Source organism: Brienomyrus brachyistius, chromosome 21 (genome assembly GCF_023856365.1).
Source record: "Brienomyrus brachyistius isolate T26 chromosome 21, BBRACH_0.4, whole genome shotgun sequence".
In the NCBI taxonomy this organism is placed as follows: domain Eukaryota; kingdom Metazoa; phylum Chordata; class Actinopteri; order Osteoglossiformes; family Mormyridae; genus Brienomyrus; species Brienomyrus brachyistius.
Genome location: NC_064553.1, coordinates 14,127,705 through 14,153,190, shown reverse-complemented (window position 1 = coordinate 14,153,190; position 25,486 = coordinate 14,127,705). Strand labels below are relative to the sequence as shown.

Below are 25,486 nucleotides of genomic sequence, written 5' to 3'. Positions count from 1 at the left end.
TATGCATGAGTGTGCTTTACCCTGAACCTCAAACAGGACCACGGTTCCTGGGTTTGCTGTGCTTATGTCACCTGGTCACACCTTGAGAAGCAGGCTGGTGATTAGAGGTCCTGAACTGTGATGTTTCTAATGCACCCTCTAACCCCAAACACACACACATACACATGGACACACACATACATACACTCCCCCTTTTCTGTCCTCCTATTGGCTGTTTCTGGGGCTAGGGGCGGAGCATTCATGCACAAACAAGCTGCAGAAGCGCGGCGGCAGACTGTCAGAGTGTGAGCCAAGAGGTTGCCACGGTGAGAGGCTGTTTGTAAGGAGTTCACACCCCTGGGAGAGTTGGGGTGTAGGACTGCACCCCCCCCACCCCCACCCCCACCACTCTTTCCAGCAAGCTGTCCGTGGCGCGAGACGTCAGAAACATTTCTGGAAGAGTAAAGACAAGCCTGGCACTGTCCATGGTGCTGAAGATCGCAGGGCGCACAGACCGGAGCTTATACTGTCCGTGGTGCTGAACGTGTGAGGCATTACAGGGACAGCAAGAGCGAGTCCTTACCGCCTGGGGTTCTGAACGTGTGAGACATCGCTAGGAGGGCAGACGTAAGTCTGTAACTTCTGTGGTTCTGAACGTGTGAGACATCGCCGGGAGGGCAGACGCGAGTCTGTAACTTCTGTGGTCCTGAACGTGTGAGACATCGCAGGAAGGGCAGACGCCAGTCCGTACCGCCTGTGGTGCTGAGCGCCGTGCTGGCAGAGGAGAAGACCACCTCTTTTGTTTCCCGGTCCACCACTCAGCATCCCGCTAACGAGCCGCAAAGCAGCCGGGCTTGCAAACAAGGTGCGAGCAGGATGTTGGATGGAGCAGACATGGTGGTCCCCGGCCCCACAGGACACTGAGTGGTCCCCGTGCCAATGTGCCCGGCGGCAGTGCCTGGGCGCAGGAGCTGCGGGCGAGAGAGCATCACCGTGGCGATGTCTCTCCTTCACCCTCAGGACCCACACTGCGAACAGAACCCATCCTATTGGGTCCTTCCGGCCTGGATCTGAGAACTCCAACACCTTTCTGAGGGGCAGGGGAAGAAACATCTTCTGTCAGGAAACATTACACACTTCTCACCCTAGCAAGAAGCTCAGGATTGATGGTATCAATCTGGGAGTTTGCTCCCTCGGTGAGTATAATTTCTGGAATATTGAGAATGTTGCCTCTCTTTCTGTGATGCTCTCAATCCAGCAATACCAGTCTCACTTAATAAATCCTGCAATAATTAATGTGAGGTACATGCACAAGCCATATTTACGTCAGTTCACTGTGCCATGTTTGTGGGTTATGGTTGCCTGGTTACGTGGGTCATTTGCTTTTCCTATTTCTTCTCTGCATGTGGTAAATTTGAGGTTGGAGTAGCGCTGAGGGAAAAGCAATGAGATAAACAAGATGACTTTCAGTCCCGGGAGAATCAGTGCCCTGCAAATAGGAGGATAAATGCAAGGATTAGTGTGGGAGAAGCTCTGTGCTGCAGCAAGAGCAGATTTTTGGAGACCATGTGAATAGTAGAGCATCAGGCACACATAAACACATGCACAAACAGAAACATACAGACCAGGCATCCTGACAGATCTATTCTCTGCATGGCAATAAACAGCCTATTTAGCTCTGTGATGGTGGTCAGGCAGGATTCCAGCATTTTGCTCCTTATTCCCCCCCGGACACATGCACAAGCTGACACAATTACACACATACACACCCACACAGACACACACTCACTCACAGCCTGGGGTACACATCATGAATTGTGCTGGAACTGTCAGTATACTTAATACTACTAGACCCAGGTCAAAGCCGCCCGAACGCAGTGACTAACTGGTAGTCTGTTATGCTTTAACTCGGTTTATAGCCCCAGAGGAATTTTCCCTTGTGACACTGCAGCTACTCTCACTGCAGACCCCCTGCTGCATAAGCTATATGCTACATCGCTGTCACCCAGCACACCTTGCACAGCGGCTGTGCCTTACAGGATGACACATAGGCGTGCTTCCTCCATTAGCAGACACCTTTCACTGTGGCACCACAATCACTGTAATTTAATACAAAGTGACATCACTAATCCTTGATGAGGTTAAGGAGCAGATCATAATTTACGATGAGCCCAGTGTATTACTGTGCTAGATGGTTAACAGCTGAACATATACAGTACTGTGCAAAAATGTTAGGCTGTCAAAGAAATTGTTTAAGGCTGCTTATCTCTGTAGTAGGTGTATATTTGAGGGAAAACTAACATTAGAACAGTAACACAAAAAGATAAAGAAGCATTTCTCCAGTTCCCCAAAAAGTTACTGATGTCTTGTTGGATGGCTAGATGAACATCGCTTCAGTTCCCAAACCTCTTCCTCCTCAGGGGTACCTCAGCCATTCTATGCATTTGTTAAATCACACTCATTTAATTAATTATCTTAATTGGTCAAATAACCCATCGACTGATTGATTAGCTATATGAGGTGTACTAGTGTTCGAGTCAAAACAATGCATCAGTGTATTGGACGGTTGCTGCAAATACTGGGATGATTTTAGGAAGGTTTTGAAATGGTTAAGCTGGTATATTTTGACAGACATAATAGCATAGTTTTACACCAACATTAAAACCATTTAGACATATTCTTTGCCTTGACTTTAATACAGTACTGTACATATCTACAGAGCTCAACTGCACTGCTGAGTTTTAAAACTGTCCGTACTTGTTAGAAGATGCAACATTTGGGCAACTGAGCAGATTACCTATTATGCATTCACACATTACTTTAAAGCTTACACCAAATGTATTTATATTGATCACGTGACCGTCGTTTCTTTTCCTTTTGATACAGAAAACAGCATCCAGGTGCCTTTGAGGGACAATGAACGTGAAGGACAAGGAAGCTACTCAGAGATTCTTACAGTACGTTGAGGACAGTGGGCTGATTGCCTATGACAGTTTGGTCATCCAGAATGCCTCGGACATCGCTCGCGAAAGCGACCGCGTGAGGAATGAGACGAACTGGACATACCTTCAAGAGAAAAGTGAAAAGAAGAGGACACGAGAAAGCACTGAAAGGTAGGCAGAGTCAGAGTTTATCTCGACCAGCCCAACAAAACAGCAGATTTAAGTGTTCATTCCCAGTCTGACCTGAACCCCTCATCTCCCCAATTACTGTAGCCCATAGATGTCAGCACAGACTTCAGATCAGTGAAACCCAGCTGGAAAAAGGCATTCAGTTGCAAAAAGGGCCCAGCCCTGGTCAGCTTGGCCTCTCTTCCCAACACTCTTCATGTCAGTTTTCTACAGGAGATGCAGAGTTCAGCACGATTTTCCAGGCATAAGGGACAGTTTTGGAATATGGTTCCTGCATTTCTCTGCTGCATGAGCTCTGCTTCAGCTGATACATGCTTAAATACACAGACACAAAATATATCAACTTAATGGCCCAGCTCAGAGCAGTAGGAGCTTTCCATGCAAATGTAGAAGTCCTCACAAAACCGAGACCATAGCTCACTACACATGAGTTACTGCTCTACTGTCAAATTTCAGCTAAAGACAAGCTAAAGGCAGAGGGACAGAGCAATGGCTAGATATTTCAGGAAGACCATAAGTAGGTCAATGAGACAACCCCAGTGGAGGGGGGAAAAAAACTGAGATTAAGTGTGAAGAGCTTCCAGGCAGGACCTGATTTCTGCCTGGTGACAGCTGGAGAAGCTGCAAGCCAATCAAATCCCTCTGGTGCTGTAGAAGGGGGAGGGTCTTCCTGTAAAATGCCCTCCCACTGGAACAGTCACCATCTCACACAATCTTGGTGCATTCAGTGGGTGATTTTACAGCAGTGTATACTGTAAAACCAGGGAGCATGTCTAAGTGAAAGGGCAAAATGCAAAAGCATGTGCACTGTGCCAATATTAGATTCTGGTGGGGTATCTGGTATATAGCATTTTAATGCAGTTCCTAGTGCAGTGTTATGCTGCATAGCCCTAGTAAAGCATTTAATGCCATTTCCTAGTGCAGTGTTATGCTGCACAGTCCTAGTAAAGCATTTAATGCAGTTTTCAAGTAGAGCATTATGCTGCACAGTCCTAGCAAAGCATTTAATGCAGTTTCCTAGTGCAGTGTATTGCTACACTGTCCTAATACAGCTTTTTAATGTGTTTTCCTAGTGCAATGTTATGCTAAATAGCCCCAGTAAAGTATTTAATGCCATTTCCTAGTGCAGTGTTATGCTGCACAGTCCTAGTAAAGCATTTAATGCAGTTTCCAAGTAGAGTATTATGCTGCACAGTCCTAGCAAAGCATTTTAATGTGCTTTCTTAGTGCAATGTTATGCTGCACAGTCCTGGTACAGCATTTTAATGCAATTGCCAGTGCAGTGTATTGCTGCACTGTCCTAGTACAGCACTTTAATGCATTTAATCCTAGAGCAGTGTTATCTTGCACTATCCTATTAAAGCATTTAATGCTGTTTTCTGTTGCAGAGTTTTGCTACACAATCCTTACTGCGTTGTAGTTAGTCCCTTGCGTTTTCACTTGCCATGTTACAGGCTCCCTCAAATGACAGTTTACTAAAGCACCGATTGCCTTCAGACTCCGTACTTCAGCTGTTTCTCTGTGCAAAGAGTCCAAATTCCAGCCGGCAACCTTCCAGGCCACCACAACAGCAGGCTTTACTTTCACTGAACTGGCATCTTTCTTGTGCGGTTGTTAGTTTCCCTTGAGAAGGCGGCAGCTTTCAGTAATGTGGTGTGAAACTGTGCTGGTTAACAGAGTGCATGTTGGGAAGCACATGCAAATAAACCGGTTTCAACAGGATTATCTTTACAGTCATTCCAATTGCAAAACCTGCCTTTTCTGCCTCACACAAAAGCAGACCCACACGCGGCATCCTGGAGGATTACAGGAAAGGGTCACACGATAATGCGAGAGCTGGTTAAAGAGCTGGCCTGTCTTCTGCAATCCACTGACACATTACAGACCAGGCAGCAAGCTGTGAATTCAGTGTGAAGTTCCCCTTCTGCTGTCCCAAAACTCTGACCTCCAAACTGTACTGAGGGTGAGAGTGTAGGTTACTCATTGCAGTACGCACAAGGTCAGCTCGTGGCCCAGACCGTCTGTATGAAACCTGCGCGAGACCAGTAACACCACACAAGTTCATATATTGCCAGCAGTTATTTAAAATGGAAACTAGACCTTTCCTTACAGGTTCTAATGAAATGTCTGTACAGGCAGTCCCCAGGTTACAAATAGGATCCATTCCCTAAAGCCTGTTTAATACCTCTGTATAGAATTTACACCATAGGTAGCCATACAGTCGGTTCCATACCCTATGCCATAGCCCAAAGCACACCTCAGTAGAAATCTAAATACAAATATTAAGCTATCAATTATTATACAAATATTAAGCTATATTAAGTTTCATTTTTAGGTAAGCTGGAACAGTTACATACTATTATTATTCGGTGTCAGTTACTTGAATGTTTGTCTTAGTACATTTTTATATATTTCACCTTTCTGTGCAGATAAAACACTTAAGAAACACTTCCAAATACACGAAAGCATCTTAAACATAATTATCCAGTGCATACTACTAATAATACCGTAATAAGTACATACAGTACTGTACTGTTCTTCGAGCCGACGAACTGCTGAAGTCACACAATGTTTTCAATCAGCTTCACGAAGCAGTGTAATTACGAACCATTGTGTTTAACTCACGTTTTTAATAGGCTTTATGGCAGTCTTTTGTAACTATGAATTGTGTGTAAGTTGGATGTTCTTAACCTGGGGATTGTCTGTGCTTTATTATAGAGAATAATTGGGATTTTGATTTAAACATTGTGTTAAGCAAGTTCTACTGATTAAGGGTTTAAATGCAGCGTGTTAGAAACAGGAGTGGCATGGATGAGTTAATACTGATGTTTTCGTTCTACGCCTCCTGAGTAGGCCATTTCTAGGCTGGTGTGGGCTGTCCTCCACGCTCACATGCTTTGTGGGATGTGTCTGGGGATCCCCAAAGCAGGCGGGGCTGATGTGAGAGGGAAGAGAGGGGGTGTCGGGGGGAGGGGGCCATCACTGCCTCCGCATGATGGTTAGCGGCAGCAGGCTTTGTGTCTGGTTTCTGGGAGGCCCTGTTGCTAGGCAGAAATCAGCCATGAAACACTCCTCCCGCATGCAGCTGGGAGGGGGGGGGGGGTCAAACATCCTTGCTCTGTCAGCAGCACGCGGCATGAAGGCAGCACCAAAAAACCGGGTCTAGACTCAGTGCTAAAATCAGGCTGTGACCGAGAAACAGGCTCCCGGAGACAGGACCTGGCACCTGAAAGAGACAGAATCTAACTCAGCTGCCAGTAGCAGAACCAGGTCCAGATTAAATACCAGAACCAGACTCAAATGCAACAACAGAAGTTGGGAAGCATCATGTGATTTAAATAGGCCTATTGGAGAAAATCTAAAGAGAATAACTTCTACTAAAGGTTAAACAATGCATAATTACATGTGCATATTCATGATATGTACATCTTTCACAATCTGCAATGGCCAAACAGGATGACTTTCGTTGTGTAACCCAGCTAAAATTAACCCGCAGCAATATACTGTATATCCATCTTCGCAGTGACACAGCCAGTGCGCGCCGTTCACTTGTTTGCATGCTGTTTTGCACAAAATCTACTCATACAATCAATTCAGTAGGAGTGTATATGGCTTATTCTCATTCATAGAGTATATTACACAAACATTTAAATCTACCAGGTTTGCAATTGAAGAACACACAGGACAGAATCATGTGAGAGTTGCATATATAAACACCAGGGGGTTGTCATGTTCCACTGGACTGGGAGATTGCACTGGCCTCAGACCAGTGTCTAAGCACTGATCTGTATGTCTGCTGGAGTCAGTCTTCCTGGGATTGTTAGCTGATAGTACAGCCACGTATTGCACTCTCACAGCGCCCCTCCCCCCAACAGGCTTGTTGCCACGGCAGCTCACACCATGGAGCAGAGGGAGTGTGAGAAAGCTTCTGCTTTTCTTGGCCAGAAGTGCCACAGTGAGCTAAGCAAGCATGTCTGCTGGCAGCAGCAGCATAAAGAAGATGGGATAAATACTCCTTTTACTGAAAACTAGCTTATTTCCATTCCCTTCTCCCAGTGCTAATGTTGCATCTTCATCTCCCTTCCCTTGTGTATTGTTAGTATCACATCGTTCTCCCTACCACATTGCATTGTGGGTATGATGTCCTCTCCATTCCCCTGCCCCATTGCATTGTGGGTATTGTGTCCTCTCCATCCCCCTGCCCCGTTGCATTTTGGAAATGGTGTCCTCTCCATCCCCCTGCCCCATTGCATTCTGGGTATGGTGTCCTCTCCATCCCCCTGCCCTGTTGCATTGTGGAAATGGTGTCCTCTCCATCCCCCTGCCCCATTGCATTGTGGGTGTGGTGTCCTCTCCATCCCCCTTCTCCATTGCATTGTGGAAATGGTGTCCTCTCCATCCTCCTGCCCTGTTGCATTGTGGGTGTGGTGTCCTCTCCATCCCCCTTAGCCGTTGCATTGTGGATATGGTATCCTTTCCATCATCCTGCCCTCTCACAATATTGGTATCATGTCCTTCCTACTCACCTGCCTCACTGTATTGTGGGTGTGGTGTCCTGTCTATTCCCTTGCCCTGTAATATATCTTGCCCACCTCTGTAACACATTGCATTGTGGGTATGATGTCCTCTCCCTCGCCTTCCACTCTTGCATTGCTGGTCCTTTGTCCTGCCCACCCGCTTGACTCATTGCACAGAGAGTGCCACTTTCTCTCCACCCTCCTAAGTAATGTCTCCTCCTTCCTTCCCTAGGACCAGGGCACTGGTTTCAGAAGTCAGGTACACAGTGAAGCACTTCCACATGGGCTTCATGACTATGCCGGCACCCCAGGACCGGCTGGGCCTTGCCCGTGGGGCAGGCTTCTCCGTACGTTCCCAGTCCCTGCACTCGGTCGGAGGCAGCGATGAGGACACCAGCCCAAGCTCACGCAAGCAGCCACCCCCAAAGCCCAAAAGGGACCCTAACACCAAGCTCAGCATTTCTTCAGAGACGGTCAACATGGGGCCATCCTTGGGCAAACCAGGGAAAGAGGGTGAAAAACACGAGGGTGAGTCTCCGCATGACATCCAGCTGTGGAGCCGTATCCGCGCTCTTAGGTTCTCATAAGAAACATGGCTGCTGCTTTTACAGTGAGAACGACAGGCAGCCAGTGCCTCGGGAGCCTCCGATGATTACCCATGTGTCTCTCACATCTCCCCCTCCCCTCCCTGTCTCCTCTGCTGGCTGCTCACTGCAGCGATGTGTATTCGGGATTTGCTACTGGGGTCTATTTTTAGAGCATTCAGTAGGATGAAGTCATTGGCTGCTTCCTCGAATGGAAAGTGTGCCCCCCTGGGGGGAGGACTGCCCCCACCAGAGGCCCATTTGAATAGAGCTGTCAGGCAGCTCGCATTTTTCGAGCATGGTAGATTTTGCAAGGGAGGCTGAGATCCCTAGTCTATGAGGGCTATGGTGACAAACCCGCCTAAGTCTCTCAGCCAGAGTCGGAGGCTCTTCCATCTTCCAGAGAGGCACAGCAACCAACACAAAAACAGCCCCCCCCCATACACACAGAGGCCTGCCGCAGTACAACCAATCACATCCCTCACTACTCAGTGGTGGGTGGGGCTGCCGACCGAGAGAGAACGCGTGAGCAGTGGTTATCAGCCAGCTCAAAATCCATTCATGCAAAGCGACTGACCCAGATTGTGCATCCATGGAGCAGGTGGGCATGGGGGGGGGGGGGTGTGCTCAGCAGAGCTGAAACAGCTCAAGATGAGAAGCTGATGTCACGTGACTCAGAGCCCCCGGGCCCTCTGCTCCACAAGCACCCCTCCCCCACTGTCAGCGCTAACAGGGTTTCCCGTGCAGCCCTGCGTTTATCAAGCCTTCCTGGGCACCTTCATGTTTGCCCTTCACACATATCAGCCGAGCCCAGGATGGTGTAGCTGAGCATGTTCGCTTGAATCCTGCTTGGCTGCTCAGGGGACAAGGTCATTGTCCTCCCCCTTCCCCCAACAAAGACACCTCCCTGAGCAAAGAAAGAATACTTTAAAGGTTATCTCTATAGCACTGATCCAGGGCCTCCTTGTGATTGAATGATTCAACTACAATACTTCTTTTGAGAACTCAGTCCCTCATAAAAGTTTCTCATAAAAGATGTGACCCTGTGATTGATGCTTAGGACATTAAAGTTGCTCTACATTTGAAGGTGTTGTGAGTGACCTTCAGAGACAAATCCTCTAGAGCCTGGTCCTCAGGGACCCAGAGATGGTCCACATTTGTTCTCCTTCCCAGCTCCCTGCCAGATACTCCACATTTTTAACAGCAAATAATGTGGACTGTCTGTTGGTCCCTGAGGGCCAGATCAGGAAACAGTGCTCTAGAGGAAAGGGCGTTTTTGACACTATTAAGAATGACACAGCCCATGTCTTGATCACACAGCCTCACGGCCCTGCAGTGAAGACTTCAGGAGGGTCCCACCTCCCAAGCCTAAGAGGAACCCCAGCACCCAGCTGAGCACGTCGTTTGATGAGTCATTCATCAGGAACCATGGGACCAGCAAGGCTTCCAGAGCTGGACAGTCCTGCTCGCAGACCCACAGCCCAACGCGGGATTCAGATGAGGATGAGCCTGTTTACATCGAGATGGTCGGGAACATCCTAAGGGACTTTCAGCGGGATGAGGAGGATGAGGGCGAAGCGGTCTATGAGGAGATGAAATACCCAGCTTCTGACGACCTGGGTCAGGACTCCAGGGGTGAGCACCTGAGCACGTCGCCACAGTGCTCCACGCTCACCATCCCAGAAACGGAGCCGACACGCATCCCTGCCCCTTTCCCCAACCTGCTGAGCCACCGCCCCCCACTGCTTGTATTCCCGCCTGCCCCTGCCCAGTGCTCCCCCAACTCGGACGAATCGCCTCTGACACCCCTGGAGGTGACCAAGCTGCCCATGCTGGAGAACGCATCCTACAGCAAGTCTCCAGGAACCTCGGACAGGGAGCTTCCCGCCACACACACCATCACGGCCTCCGGCCGCTCCTCCGCCCCGCCCTTACCCTCCACCCTCTACAAGTCCTCCGCCCATGGCTACCCTCGCAGCCACTCGGCCTGCCCCTCCCCTGTCAGCATGGGTCGCTCACTCACGCCGCTCAGCCTGAAGCGGCCGCCTCCTTACGAGGCGCTGACCGGGGGGGGACTACCCCGCAGCGCCTCCGCTGTGGCCGCCGGCGGGAAGGCGGTGTCCCAGGAGGGATCTCGGCTGTCCAGCTCTGGCTCCCATGGTTCTGTGCAGAACGTGTGCCGCGCTCGCACGCCCACTAGCCCGCTAGATGAGCTGACCAACCTGTTCACCACTGGGAGGAACATGCTGAAGAAGTCCTCCAGCAGCCGCAAGTCCAAGGAGCCAGCAGAGGGTGAGGATATAAACCATCCGGAGCAGTTAGTTCAGCTTAAAGCTAATGCTAAAAGCTAATGCTAAAAACTAACAGCTGCTGTCATTATCAGGGCTCTCAAGTCTCACGCATTTACCGTTAGACACACGCATTTCAACCAGTTCACATGCTCACATGCCACACCATGTGTTTCTCATGCTGAGAGCTAAGGGATAATACCCACCATGGTGTGTTGCTATATATAATTAATGGACGAGGCACAGGCATACAGAGGTTTCCGCCAAGTTCATAGCCGATCGAGTTAGACAGAGTTAATGGCCACCTACCAGGTATTTGTTGCACGTGTTCCCGCTGCAAGCACGTTATTACATGGATGCGCACACATATGGAGTGCAGACAAGGTGGAAGTGGTAGAGCAAGATGAATGCGGTAGGCTGGGCTCTCAAGTGTAATGCATTGACGGTGAGGCACGCTGTGCCCCTAACAGATGAAACCTGAGAGCCCTGCATTATATCGAACGCTACAATACTCATCTATACTAATTCTTGACTCTCAGTATAGAATAATGAGTAAATCAGTAGCATCCTTTACATCTAGTTCAATTAAAAATGTTTGTGCGAGTGTATGCTGGGATCATGCATGATTTTTTCATGCAAACCATTATATTTATAGTCAAGGAACCAGAATCAAGGTTTATTTTCCAAGCACAAACTGGCTTTCTTTACTTGGTACCAAAGATGCAGACAGATAGACCTGGCTCTGCAGGCAAACATCCTAAAATACTGTAAATAAAATAAATATACACCTAAACAAAAGTTTTAAAATTATACAGCAGTCACAATGCTGAAGATGCTAAATGTAGCCTGATTCAGTCCCTGTAAACCATTGCTGCTGACATTGTGCGTTTACTTGGGTGGGGTTTTAAGGTGTAAGTAAGCTTTGGGTCAAATGCTCTCTGAATTTATACAGTTTCTGATGTTTAGTCCTGTAGCTATTGCCTGACAGGGATGGAATGAATGAACAAAATAGAAATAAATAGCAAAGTAGGTTATGTCCCTCGTCTCCTCTTTGTACAAGAATCTTTTTGTGCACCTGTCACAATCTCTAGTACAGCAGGGCATGAAAGCATGTTTTGACAGCCACAGCAACAGAGTGGCAGTGACTCATAGTGAGTAGGCTGGCCAGTCAAAAAGCAGACCTTCTGATTACCTGGCTGTGGGAGATTGCAGATTCAGAAAAGAAGTCTTTTATAACCCTGTTTTATAAGACAGTGGGTGTTTTGTAAGCAGGCCAATAGATAAAAAAATCCATGTTAATTCAAGAGCTCATTTTCACACTGAATTATGTGATATTGGCATTGGATTCTCACATGGTTTCTCCTGTAAGGATTACTGAGGATCCAGTCAGGTTTCCACAATCAGGACGTCCCCTAGAATGTTAATAAAACCTTTTTTTGACATTGTGGCGACCATTTTTTGGGTCCCCATAAACATCTGTGTATTGAATCGAAAAATAAAAATGCCATAAGTCTCGTATTTTGTTTGGTTACTTATGGTTAAGGTTAGGACTGGGTAGGGGTTAAGGCTGTCATGTTGTGATTAGAGTTTTCCCCATAGAAATGAATGGAGAGTCCTCACAAAGATATAATTACAAACCCGTGTGTGTGTGTTGTGTGCATATTGTGGGGAACCTGTTATTTTGACATGGGGACCATTTTTTTGGTCCCCACGAGGGAAAACTCAATTTTATAAAGCCTATGACAGCAATCAAAAAACGAAAAATGTCAAAAGTTTTGTATTTTGTTTGGTTACTTATGCTTAGGATTAAAACTGGTTAGGGGTTAAAGTTGTCGTTGTGTGAATTATGAGAATCAAGTAAGACAAACCAAGGATTAAATTATGCTGTCAAAATGATGATCCAGTCACGTTCTCATACTTATGATGCTCTCATCAAACCCAACAATAAAAGTCCGTTTAGATTCACAGAAGATTTGATCACATTCTCACATTGAGCTTTGATAACTGCTAATTCGTTATTTTCAAGGTATAATTTGATAACACTAGACCAATAAACCGCAAAAAAAATTAGTGGGAACTAACAATAACTGCTAACTTTTATTATATGAATTTAGCCTCAGTTTGCTTTTGAAACCCTTAAAAACATAGCGAGAGAGCTGAATTTCTAACCTGTTTAGCATTTTAGTTCTACAGGGCTGAAGTCATTATTTGGAAATACTTATGACTTACCCAATTGGGGGATTGTTAGATTCTGTAGAGTCTCCAGGATAAATGTTCTTTCAATGGTATTCCATTTGCCAGATATACGCGTTTTTATCAGAGGAGTCCTATTCCATGACTGGCTCATACTGACATTTTGCCCTCACTGAAGCCTGTTGGGCACATGGCCCAAAAACAACATGGCGCCGTTTATCCAGAACCAAAAAACTTGGTCTATAGCCCTGTCAATCAGAATGGGGGCCTGTATCATGAAGCAGGATTTCTTGCTTAGCTGGATAACTTGTAGGGTTTAAGGTACTCTGTGCTAAATGTAAGTGAACAAAGATAAAGAGTCCATTTAAACTAGGCAGAGGTGGAAATTTCAAGTCCAGCAAGAAAAATCCAGACCAGGATTTTGTTTCAACCAACCACTTGAGTATAAAGAGTCACAGTCATATAGTACTCAAGTGGTTGGTTGAAACGAAATCCTGCTCTGGATTTTTACTTTCTGGACCTGAAATTTCCACCTCTGAAATTAGGGTACCAGAAATTCCACAAGTTATGTTACAAAGCAAGAAATCCACCTTCAATTCTCCACATAGTTTAAGGTACCCCAGTTTAAATGAATGTTATTTTCGATCACATACATATAGCCCAGACTCCCTTAAATACAACAAGTTATGGACCAATCATGTCTTGCATTTGCACATAAAAGCAAGGTCATGCCGAATTGACAGGTGCAGACGAAAGACTGGAACAAATATATGTGGTTTTAAGATTTACAAAAGTTTTTAACCACTCATAACATAGGACAAACTTTACCTACAAAAAAAAATGTTAGTTGATTTACAGTTAGTGAAACTAAATTTACCAGAAGCTAATTGGTTCGCTAATGGATTTCAAGCAGTGGAAACACTAATCCGCTAAAGAAAAAGTTAGCTTCACAAAATCCTCCCCACCACTGGGATCCAATCATATTCTTTTCATGAGGATCCTTTATTATTCTCATTATGATGATAATAAGACTAACTGAAGATCCTATTATCTCACTGATGATCCAGTTACTCTGTCATCCTGAAGATCTATACAGATTATGGCACTAAGACTGAATGAGATTCAGATTTTCACACAGATGATTCAAACAGATTCTCACACCAGCATTCCCGTCACATTCGCACACAGAAGACCCTGTTTAATTCTTACACTGAGGATCATATGAGGTTATAATCATATTTTCACACTCTTACATTTTTAACTGAGCAAACAACAAACAACAAAGAGACATTAACTGTGCTAAAATACTCTGTGTATCGTCAAGCAGTGCTATTGTGTATTTTTCTCCACAGTTGAAGTCAAGGGTAGATGCCACAGCACAGAGCCTCTTCCAAGACATGACACTAAGGACAAGAGCAGCCATAGCACTGACTCCAGGCGGGACAGCAAGGACAAGATCAGCCACGGCACTGACGCCAGGCGGAACAGCAAGGACAAGATCAGCCACGGCACTGACACCAGGCGGGACAGCAAAGATAAGATCAGCCACAGCACTGACACCAGGCGGGACAGCAAAGATAAGATCAGCCACAGCACTGACACCAGGCGGGACAGCAAAGATAAGATCAGCCACAGCACTGACACCAGGCGGGACAGCAAAGATAAGATCAGCCACAGCACTGACACCAGGCGGGACAGCAAAGATAAGATCAGCCACAGCACTGACACCAGGCGGGACAGCAAAGATAAGATCAGCCACGGCACTGACGCTAGGCGGGACAGCAAGGACAATATCAACCACAGCACTGATGCTAGGCGGGACAGCAAGGATAAGATCAGCCACAGCACTGACGCCAGGCGGGATAGCAAGGATAAGATCAACCACAGCACTGAAGCCCATCGGGACAGCAAGGACAGGAGCAGCCACAGCATTGACGCCAGGTGGGACAGCAAGGACAGCAAAGATAAGATAGGACATGGCACTGACACCAGACGGGACAGCAAGGATAAGATCAACCACAGCACTAAAGCCCAGCGGGACAGCAAGGACAGGACCAGCCACAGCACAGACACCAGGCGGGACAGCAGGGACAGGAACAGCCACAGTATGGAGGCCTTACCCAGGTGTGACAGCAAGGACATAAATGACAGCAAAGATAGCAGCTGTCATGGCACAGACTCTAAACATGACACCAAGGACAAGAGCTGTCATAGCCTGGGGGGGTTGTCCAGGCCAGAGAGCAAGGAGAGGGCCAATCATAATGGAGGAAGTATGGACAACTCTAGAACCCATGAATGGGATGGGGTGCCTGAACAACCAGCCCCTGCCACGCCCTCTCGACTAGGACAAACTTCTGTCAGTCCCACACACATGCTAGGGAGCAGCAGCTCAGGTGAGAACAGGATTATAGTTTTCTACTGTAATGTGGCTACTCTGATGCAGCATTATGGAAACTGTCTTCTAGACCAATGTTTCTCAACCCAGTCCTCTGGGACCCACCAGACAGTCCACATTTTTGCTCCTTTCCAACTACTGTGTGTCTGGCAGGGAGCTGTGAAGGAGCACAAATCTGGACCACCTCGGGGTCCCCGAGGACCGGGTTGAAAAAACTGTTCTAGATTCTACTCTCAGCCTAGAGCTGATTATATCATAGATTGTATCATATAGATGACATCATGAAATTTATATTAATCCCTCAATACTGCAACTGATCCATGAGCTACAGCTGTAGTAAAAATGTGCAAACTCTTATTGGATTCTAATTTAAACTATCATCACACAAACATTTGCATGTTCACTGAATAGTTTGTTTAAAAAATCACCATATAATCTGGTAAAAGCATGTGAAACCTGATAATTTGCAACTAGTAGAACGTTTAGCAGTAATAACCTCAATCAAACACTTCCTGTACTTGCTGATCAAACTAGGCTGACCAGATAATCCACATCAGGGAGTACACCTTGAGCTAGGACAGGATTCATAAACTACTTTTTTAATTAAAAGCTCATGGATTTTCCTTGAGCACTGAGTTCTCTCTATGTGCTGATTGGTCAGTCTCCAATAATCATGCATGTGTCACTAGTGTTAATGTGAAATAGCTGAATGTGTCTTTCAAACAAGGAAACAAAGCAGTCAATGGACAAGAAGAACTGAACTATTTAGCCAAGCACAGAAGCTCTGTGCTCTCCAGCAGGTTTTCCATAATACCTGAAGAGTTATTATCTGCCTGAGATCAGATGTGCTTCATCAGAGACCAGGCAGGATAGAAAGCCTGCTGGATACCGGCACTCCAGGATTAGGGTTACCTACTTCTGCCCTAGATCAAGCCGACGCAGTGGTTAGTGGCTGGTTTGGTCTATTCCTCTTTACAGAAGAGTTTCAATGTACTGGTACTTTGGGATGTTCTGCATGCACAGTATGTTCAGGTCATGCTACAGTATATTAGTGGAGTTAAGATAAGGCGTTAAAGCATGCCCCAAACCAGCATTCTCATCATACTGTCACAGTTGGGTTTCTTCTACCAAACATAATCTACTGCATTTCTCAATAAGCTCAGTTTTTGTCTCATCTACCACAGAATTTTGTTCCAGTAATGTTGTGGAACATCTAGGTGGTCTTTTGAAACCTGAGACAGACAGCAAAGCCTTTTCTAGAACATGGGTTTATTCACCATATCTCCCATGATCACCACTCTAACTCAGTGTTATATAGTGTAAGACACTAAGCAATAATAGGATATTCCTATAAATGTGTGTATATCTGTTACCCTAGGGTGCTTTGGCACAATTTTGAAAATTGGGATTGTGCTCCTGCAGCGATCGTTGCAGGATTCACACTCCTAGGGGGCAGAGTTAAAATAATACATTTGTATACTATCTGGCTGTGGATTGACAGAGGCCCAATCTTCTCAAAAGCTTTTGTAGCCCAATCCTGCCTAATGAATCTCAGCATATCTTCTTCTGAGACTCCCTGAAAGCTCTTCACTCTAATCATGAATTATATCAGCAGCTCTCAGCTGTGAAAGGCAGCATTTATTTAATGACCAGCCTTTGAAGGCTTTCATATAGGCACCTCAAATACCACCCCCCCCCCACCTGACTCCGATCATTCACTCCACAGACGTCAACAGCCTGCAATTTCACATACTGTTTCGGATCATGAATATTTCAACAAAATAAATATGACAAAGTATAATTGTGTGATTTCTGTTTAAACAGGCTGTTTGATTATCTATCAGGGGTGTTGTGCAAACCAGATTTGTGGATAGGCACCATTTCAAAATGAGACACAAGGCGTAAAAATACACATAAACAGTATTTATCTTCTTGCCACTGAGATGTGACATCTTGTTGACGATGTGTAGAGTTATCGGTAGAATACAGGAATGATAAGGGATGGGGGAGGGGATTAAATGATGCAATCTGACGGAGGAAGCTCCCTGATTGGCAAGATTACCCTGACTGCAAGTTTACCACAAGTTTAACTACGTGTTATGCGCAGTCAATGTAGGAAAGTTATTGGTTGACTGAATAATTTATATGTTGCTTTTTATAAAATATTGGGTAAGCATGTGCCTACCTAAATTGATTGATCTGTTATCTATTATTAGACCTTGAATGAAGATTAGACCACATGTTAGGAACAATTAATGGATAAATGCAAACAATTACAACCTCTAAACCAGATTATATTACTGTATTCTGCAGAACTTAGCAATGTCTAGTCTTAGCAATGCTCCTTTTGCACAATACACTCTGCTTCAAAATTATTTATTGGAATATACTGGGCTATATCAGTTACGCTGCGTCATATATTTAATTTTTTGTGATGCTGTTTGTAATAAAGAACATGTTTTCAAGGGTCATTTATGTGCTAAAACATAACAAAGGACAAGTGAGTGTTCTTATCAGTTTATATGTGTTAGGCCAGTATTTCTCAACCAGGTCCTCGGGGATCATGTTTTTGCTCCCAGCTCTCTGCCAGATTTGCTCCCTCCAAAACGTGGATCCCTGAGGACCCAGTTGAGAAACACTCACCGTGTTAGGCGATCATTTCAAGGTGCTGTGATGGGGAGTGTTGGCACACTGGCTGTTCTGCAAACCTAATACGGGGGTTAGATTGACTACGACACCCTTACTACGGAGAGGACATGGATAGAATGTCCTGGGCCAACCTGGGCTCTCTCTCTCTACAGAAACGAAGGTCATTTCTAGGCTGGGCCGCTCTGCCTCCACGCCAGGCGTATCACCCCCCACAGGGACGCCCCAACGCCAGGCACCCGAGCCGAATAGCCAGGTACCCCAGCGTCCTCTATGTGCTGTTTCACCAGTTGGCCTCCCACCCCTGTGAGCCCATGTGTCAGTCCTCAGTGTCCAAGTTCCTTCCTGTGTCTTGCCGGCATCTGTCGCCTGTGTCCCACAGCACACCACCAGCAAACAACCGCAGTTCAGGGATTCAGGTGCTTCCCCAAAGTTTGCCCTAGGCCAATGGAACTGTGACCCCACAAAATTCCGCCCATCTTTCTTACCGTCAGGTGCAACGCAGTTAAAATTCTGTCTTGCAACCACAGAGAACGTAGAACCTTATTTCATTCCATCTTCTTCTGTTCAGCACTTTACTCCTACTTCTCCACAAAACTTAATAAAGAATAAAATAAAGCTTACTTGCCAAACACCTTACTTTTGACCCCATCCTGTCTTTTCACAGCTTGTGGTCTTGGAAACAGAATAGTCTGAGTCACAGCACATGCGGTCAAAAGAAATCCCTGGCAAAACCATGGATGTATGATGTTGCCATTGACTAGTGGAAGGTATCCTTACTGTATGTATACAGGCCCCGCACATGCACTGTAAAAGCAGTATAACACACAGTGCCAAAGACTGCTGACACTTTATAGTCTAAGGCACATTGCTATACCAAATCAGAGATCCCCCAAACAGTCATAAATATAGTGTGCAGTGTGCTGGGGACCATCCTGTGTCCTGTTTTACTGTTCCGTGACACTTGTGAGTTCCTGTGTTTCCCTGAAGCATGTCCTCCTAACTACTGTACCAACTATATCTGTTACTGAGAAACCACAGCTGTACAAAAGCACGAACGGACAGCTGTTCATTCACTAAGCTCTGCATTCCCTACTCCATAAGTCAGACTTCAGGGCACCAGCCCAGCCCTGGCTTGAGCCCATGGGGATATCAATGCTATGTACCCTCAGCAGGTGCCATCATTACCGTGGATGTGCAGGGATAGCACCATGCTGGAGACCATAGAGAGGAAACGTGTCCTGTGCAGGGAGATCCGGGCTCGACAGCGGCCCGACAAGAGCCTCAGTAAGCAGGAGAGTCTGCCCGTGTTGCCCAGCTGGAAGAAGAGCGCCGGGGCCAAGACGTGCAGCCCACCCCCATACCCGGCTCATACCACTGTCTTCTGGGACACTGCCATCTGAGACCTGGCCCCATCCCAGGAATGACATGTACATGGCGGCAGCCAATCAGGGCGATGAAATAGCCCATGGTGCATATTAGCATAACTGATTAATTAAGTCATCATATCTTTTTTCTATCGTTTATATTACTTTTCCTACTTGATTTAATAATTGAATAGTACTGCCATCTATTTTCAAACTGTCTAGATTAATCCCATCGTAGAGTTTTTAAACTGGTTTTGGTGTTCATGTTCGGCTCGGTCAGCCTGTTGCTGTTTGTCTTAGCAGATGTCAGATTCAGCAAGTCCTGCTATCAAAGCTGAGAACTATTTCAGGTGGATATATTTTGTAATCTGGGGTGGCGTCAGCAGCAGAGACGGTGAACTGAGTCAGGACCCTACCAAGACGTCCCTGGAGATGCCTGCACTGTGGCTGTGGGGCACTCTGCTTTAAACACTTGACACACTCTGCTCGTCACGGGTCATGCACCTTGCTGTCCAACTGGCAGCATGGAGAGGTAGCGAGAAGGAGAGTCTAGAACAGGTTACATAAAATATATGTAAATTGTATGTAAATCGTATGTACATTCCTTTGGCAATAATTGTGAGCACTGTTCATGGTAATAAAGCACCTTGGAGTGTTAGAGGTAGCAGCGAGGCTTTTGGCCTTAGACACAGAAGGCATAGAACGTTTTCTCTAGAAGAAAAATCATATTTTCCATTAATCTGCCACTGTCTTTACTAGCAGTTAAAGTGTTTCCAGTATTACCCAGCATGCACTTTGTTAGTGGCAATAAATATGACACCACCTGGCCTTATTAATTTCCCGCAGTGAGGCCAGAGGTCCCTGGAAAACTGAGAAACATATCAGTTATGAGGCCCCAAAGAGAATATATGCCCGTTGTTAAATATAGGACCAGCAATCTGTTATAGAGAACTAAGTTTGATTGATTGACTTCCTTTATAAGTTAGCTATAATTCAAAATGATATTTAGTTGGTGTTGGACATCATGTTATTGCCAAATTACTGGCAGTAACTTGCGAAAGAGGCAACATGTAGAACAAATATGTGTTGTGATGTGTGTTTGCCGGTGATGGGCTGCCATACTGGCTGGGTGTTTATGTGTAAGCCGTAGAACTCTCCTGTAAATGTAAAGGCTGTGTGGAAACTCCTGCACCTTTAATTCCCAGAAAAACACCAGTTCTCCTTTCTGACTCTTGTGACTGAAACTCGTTTGCGTTGCCTTGGAGACCGGGGTTCACTGTGACTAAAAGCTTAGAGTCCCTTTGGGGTTAAAGGTCTCTATAACTGGTGAGGTAAGGAGCAGCTTAGTGCTGCTCTATTACAATATATCTGTGTCGAAGTTGAGGTCCTCTTAGCATAAAAGAGCCTGTGTTGAGTTCAACTAGAGCTCTGTCTGTCTCTAACTCCGTGCACTGGGACCTGCAACTGATAGGGGGCCCTCTACCAGTGCTGGTTTTAGGGACTGCTGCACACAGTTCACTTAAAACATAATACTTTGTTGCATACAGTCACATTCACTGTCTGCTTTAGGGGTGAATTGTTAAATATGATGATGTTCAGCATATTTTTTTGTGAAGTACAGAATTCCTAGATCCTCAGTAATGTCACAGGTCTGGTCTTATTGCACTGTGTGTTCTATTTTTATGTTATGAATTACGTGAGGAAAAGTATGCTTATTGTAGGACTGTTTCTGAGTAATGACAGAGTTTAATGGAATAAAGTATGCACTAAATTTCGCTGCAAGTAATTGCAGAAACACGCTTGCCTCTTGTATTCGAGTTTACATTGAGTCCGGCCCACGACTTAGTGTCTTACATTTTAGGTTTTGAATATGTCAGCTGTAGGGCTTTTAACCCTCACTTCTAGTCTGAAGTTTGATTCAAAAGATGGATCTGTAAATAATACACTGTAAAAAGTGCCCTCAATTTAGAAGGATTATATATAGACACACATACAAACACACACATACAAACACAAATTCTATTCAAATTAACTTCTATCAACTACATGTTGTTGGAACAATGTATTCTGACCCTGTCACACCCCCATCTAATCTCTACTCCTGCCAGACCCTCAGTCTCTACAATCTCTAGCCCCTGTATGCACTCTCCCCACCTCTCCAAAAAAATCTTTGTTAAAAACCCAGCTTTGTGCGATTTGTCTCTAGATGAAATAGGCCTCAGATAATCATCTATTCAATGTTCCTGGGAAGTTTCAGAAACATGTACCAAGTACCTTTAGAATTACTGTGTTCAGAATATCCAATGTCTCTTGCAACTTACCTTCCTTTGCTACTACCCAGCGCCTTTGCATCAGTTTTCCTGCAGTTTATCTTCAAAGAATGAAACCAGGTATAGATCTTCATCCAAATAAAATGCTTTTGTGAATCCATCAAATACTTTATGAGATCATAAGGTAACCTTTTGCAGTCAGCCTTCCCGTTGCTGCTACCAAGTGGCATTGCTTCAGTTTTGGTGTGATTTTTCTCAAAATTTTATCCAATCCAGATATTCAACCACACAGTGTGTCTACAAAGTTTGAAAAAGATTAATCAAACACCTTTTCAGTTATCCCGCTATCCCGCTAACAACATCAATTGTCTGTGACTACCCCTCTCATTGCTATCACTAAGCAGAACTACTTCAATTTTGGAGTGATTAGTCTCAAAATGGAATCAATTTCAGATCTTTATTGCAGACTGCAAAGTTGAAAAACATTCATCAAATACTTTTTAAGTTATTCAATTCAATGTATAACCCAGATTTTCAGCCATAAAAAATAGCCATAACCTGAAAATACATAAACAGTGGTACCTTGGAACACAAACTCAATTTGTTTCTGAAGGCTGATCGAGTTGCAATTTGGTTGAGGCCCAAGTCTAATTTCCCTATAAGAAATAATGCAAATTAATTCCATGTATGACCCGCTGCCTTACCTGTAGTTGTCCTGGCGATTGGAAGAAGACTCGGCACTAGCTTGTCATCACCTCTCTGCCCTCCAGTTATTTCTCAAATCTCATGACTTGGATAGCGTGACTTGGATCTCTCCTATTTGACTATCCCTGCCGGCCCCGGGAGGATGGGCTCCCCCTTTGAGTCTAGTCCCACCCAAGGTTTCTTCCTTCTTAGGAATTTTTCCTTGCCACTGTTGCCTTTGGCTTACTAACTGGGGGCTCTGGGTGCGGATGCTGTAAAGCGCTTTGAGACAATGTAATGTTGTGATAATGCGCTATATAAAAATAAATTTGTTTGCTGTTGTTAAATTTAATCCGTTCCAGACACCTAAACGATTTAAACCTATCTACATACCTAATCAATGATAAAAAGTTTTTACAATCAATATAAGACTAACTCACACACGAAAAAGCACACATACAAGAGCAATAATCATTTAATAAATGACAATTTATGACCACTTTGGCTGTACTGAGGTGAGCTGATGGCATATTGGAAGTAGCAGGTGGAGAGGAGGAGGGGTAGAAGGGTTATTGTTTGGAATGGGAGACGTGTCTGTTTTGTTTTGTCGTGTTCTAAGTTTTTGGTTACTGTGGCTAGATTTTTCTCAGCCAACCCGTTCGAGGTCCGAATTGGCAGACCAGAACAAGTTTTAGCGGTAACAGTCGAATTCCAAGATTTCGATCCAGGTATAACTCGAAAAAAATTTGTTAGACCCATTCGATGTCCAAGTTGGTTGTGTTAAGGGGCATTTGAGTTCCAAGGTTCTACTGTATAATGTAAAACTACACCTTAAGTTTTAGCTGCTGTACGTATTATACCATGAAATTTAATTTGGTCAGTTGCTTGATGCAGGCCTGATCAGTACTGGCATGTGTGGTGACAAAACACAATGGCCGCTAAACTCAATGAGCATTTAATAATATAAATAGTCCGATAAGTAGCAAAGGTTCCAGAGATGTAAGTGTTAGGCATAGCACATGTCAATGAATTTCTGTCGCTCACTGGACTTTCTCAGTAGGTAAGAACACTATGGGGATTCTCCGTGTGTCTAACAAACATCGTGACCCACCACTATCTGTCCCTCTCTCCGATACCTTGCAAATTTCCTAAAGGAAACACCAAGCTATCCAAGTTATCGGGCCACCAAAGTGTTGCTGGAAAGAACTGTAATAAAATTTTGCTTTAAAGTTTCACAAGCAATCCTCAGATTGCAATTAGCGTTACAACCTAATCCATATAAGGGAGGACACTTTGAGCTTTAGGACACAATTTTAGAACTACCATTTCAATCAAACGGACCTGGATTTCATTTAAGCACTGAATTCTTTCTGTGTGCTGATTGGTCAGTCAAAGTGTCATTATTGTTATTATTGTTGTTATTAAAACCTGAAGTAGCTCAAAGTGTCCTCCCTGACATGGATTAGGCGGTAACTGTACATGCAATGATTGTTTTGCTAGTGAAATCCCTTTATCAAGCTGATAAATTTGGAAAGTCAAATTTGGAAATTACAAGCTCAAACCCTTCTGCTTACTCCATCTGTTTCCTTCTGGTCCCCCCTGACCGTTAACCTTGCCTGGTGATTGGCTGATTTGTTAATTTGGAAAAAAATACAAATACCAGGTAATTTTACACAGCATGTTCATGAAATGTTCTACAGGGGCTGACAGTTACAGGTACTCAGATAGATCTAGCCCAGCTAACAGGGAACATTCCCAGAACTTTAGCTAATGAGGTCTTGCCAGAAAAGGTTCTTATTTTAATGTTAATGCAAGGTTATTTCCACATATTACATTTTAACACAGGATCTGCCAATATTAGCAGGATAACATTATTTCCTGAACATCCTTTCATCATAATTAATGTAGAAAAATATTGTTTTGTAATACAAGTATTGTTTTATAAAGGTGCAATTTGAATATATTGCAAATGTACTACCCAGCTTTGGACCCATAACCTCAGAGGTGTAAGATGGCAGTGTTCCTTACTGCTCTACCAAGCCCGTCATTTCTTACCTTAATCGTAATGCTTGGTAAGCGTAAAATTAAATTATCTGGAAAACAACTATACAAACGGATCAGCTGGGTAGAAAGGTGACTTAAAAAAGCCAAGAGCATTCATTTATAATGGATCAGTGCTTCAAAACATACTATTTGCATGCAATTGAGTGTGAGTGACATTTTATGTGCGAGAAGTCATTTCAGTCAATATAGTGAAAAAAGGAAAATGTTATTCTGTTCAATGCCTAATTGTCCTTAGTCTGAATTGTTACTTTGAGTATGGCGCCCCCTGGTGTCAAGCTATTATCCATAATATAATAATAACAGACTGCTGAGGTGCTTTGTTAATTTTGATATCAGGCCAAAATCAGTTAAGGTCCTTTCTTATTTGCATTGACACCAGCACTGACACATGGTGAAAACACAATATGACTGCCTACAATCAGCACTGAATTATAGAGCAGACAGAAGCACCATGTTGGTTAGTTAGCAGTCAAGACCAAAGAGCTATAGAAAGGCAGGTAACTCAACGATAAATCATGATACAAATTTATGATGATTAAAATGGCAGAAATAAAAAATAAACCGCTAAATAAACAAAATTGCTTTTAGGTCTCGGAATCTCTTCATTCTTCCTAGCTGTAATTGCATTGCTTAGACAGGAGAAGGCACAATAACTTTAGAATTACTGTGCTCCACCCCCAGCCAAACCAGAAACCAACTAATGCAACCTGCAGAAGTAACACCTTATGAAATGGCGAGCACAGATAGTGGTCAAATTGTTGTTTTATGTTTAAGCCTGACAACTGCTTTCACAAATGTTCAGAAATGGTTATTAAGCAAAGGAAATGTATTTAACCTTTATGATTTTTAAATAAAGGACTATTTTAATTAATAGGGTTATATTTTAGTCCGAAATTTACAAAGGTTTGTAAATACATATTGTTGGTTATTGTTAGTTATTGTTAACTTAACAAACGGAATATTTATGTTGATAAAGAATGGGAAAATGTTGCATTTTTTATAATAAATTATTATTATTATTATTATTATTATTATTATTATTATTATTATTATTATTATTATTATTATTATATGAAAATCGCATTGTGAATCCAATATCATGAATTGAACCAAATTGTGAAATGGGTGAATGGTTACATGCCTTGAATTTGTCACATACAATTACACAGTTGGTGATTATGTAATTAATAAATAAAGGGACAGTCTGCAAGAATCACAAGAACCTTTACCTAATAGGCAAGTCTCTTTCTAAAACGGCAGTTGTATGAAATGTTCTACATTATGCATTATGCATTTCAGCCAATAAGTAGTCTGTTTACTGAAATGTCACCTACGTTATGTGATACTTTCAGCCAGTAGGTCTAAATG

General features: G+C 44.3%; 1 protein-coding gene across 2 annotated transcripts; it reads left to right on the top strand.

Moving 5' to 3' along the window:
• Window positions 1-308: 308 nt before the first annotated feature.
• Window positions 309-25,021, top strand: LOC125717096 (neuronal tyrosine-phosphorylated phosphoinositide-3-kinase adapter 2-like). Of its 2 annotated transcripts, none has more exons than XM_048990071.1 (7): window positions 309-1,175; window positions 2,866-3,092; window positions 7,860-8,155; window positions 9,532-10,503; window positions 14,045-15,085; window positions 17,889-17,989; window positions 18,909-25,021. In XM_048990071.1, exons 2-7 carry the CDS (start codon window positions 2,896-2,898, stop codon window positions 19,134-19,136), a joined length of 2,835 nt encoding a protein of 944 aa, XP_048846028.1. In that variant the 5' UTR covers window positions 309-1,175; window positions 2,866-2,895; the 3' UTR covers window positions 19,137-25,021. The 2 variants fall into 2 exon arrangements, with proteins under 2 accessions (XP_048846028.1, XP_048846027.1); XM_048990070.1 differs by having other exon boundaries at window positions 18,906-25,021.
• The last annotated feature ends 465 nt before the right edge of the window (window positions 25,022-25,486 follow it).

Bases quoted from the DNA above. Each gene is read 5' to 3' on its own strand.
- LOC125717096 (XM_048990070.1), top strand. From the start codon at position 2,896: ATGAACGTGAAGGACAAGGAAGCTACTCAGAGATTCTTACAGTACGTT. The intron at 8,156-9,531 runs GTGAGTCTCCGC...TTGATCACACAG, and splicing joins AGAGGGTGAAAAACACGAGG to CCTCACGGCCCTGCAGTGAA. The intron at 17,990-18,905 runs GTACCCCAGCGT...ATGTACCCTCAG, and splicing joins CACCCGAGCCGAATAGCCAG to CAGGTGCCATCATTACCGTG.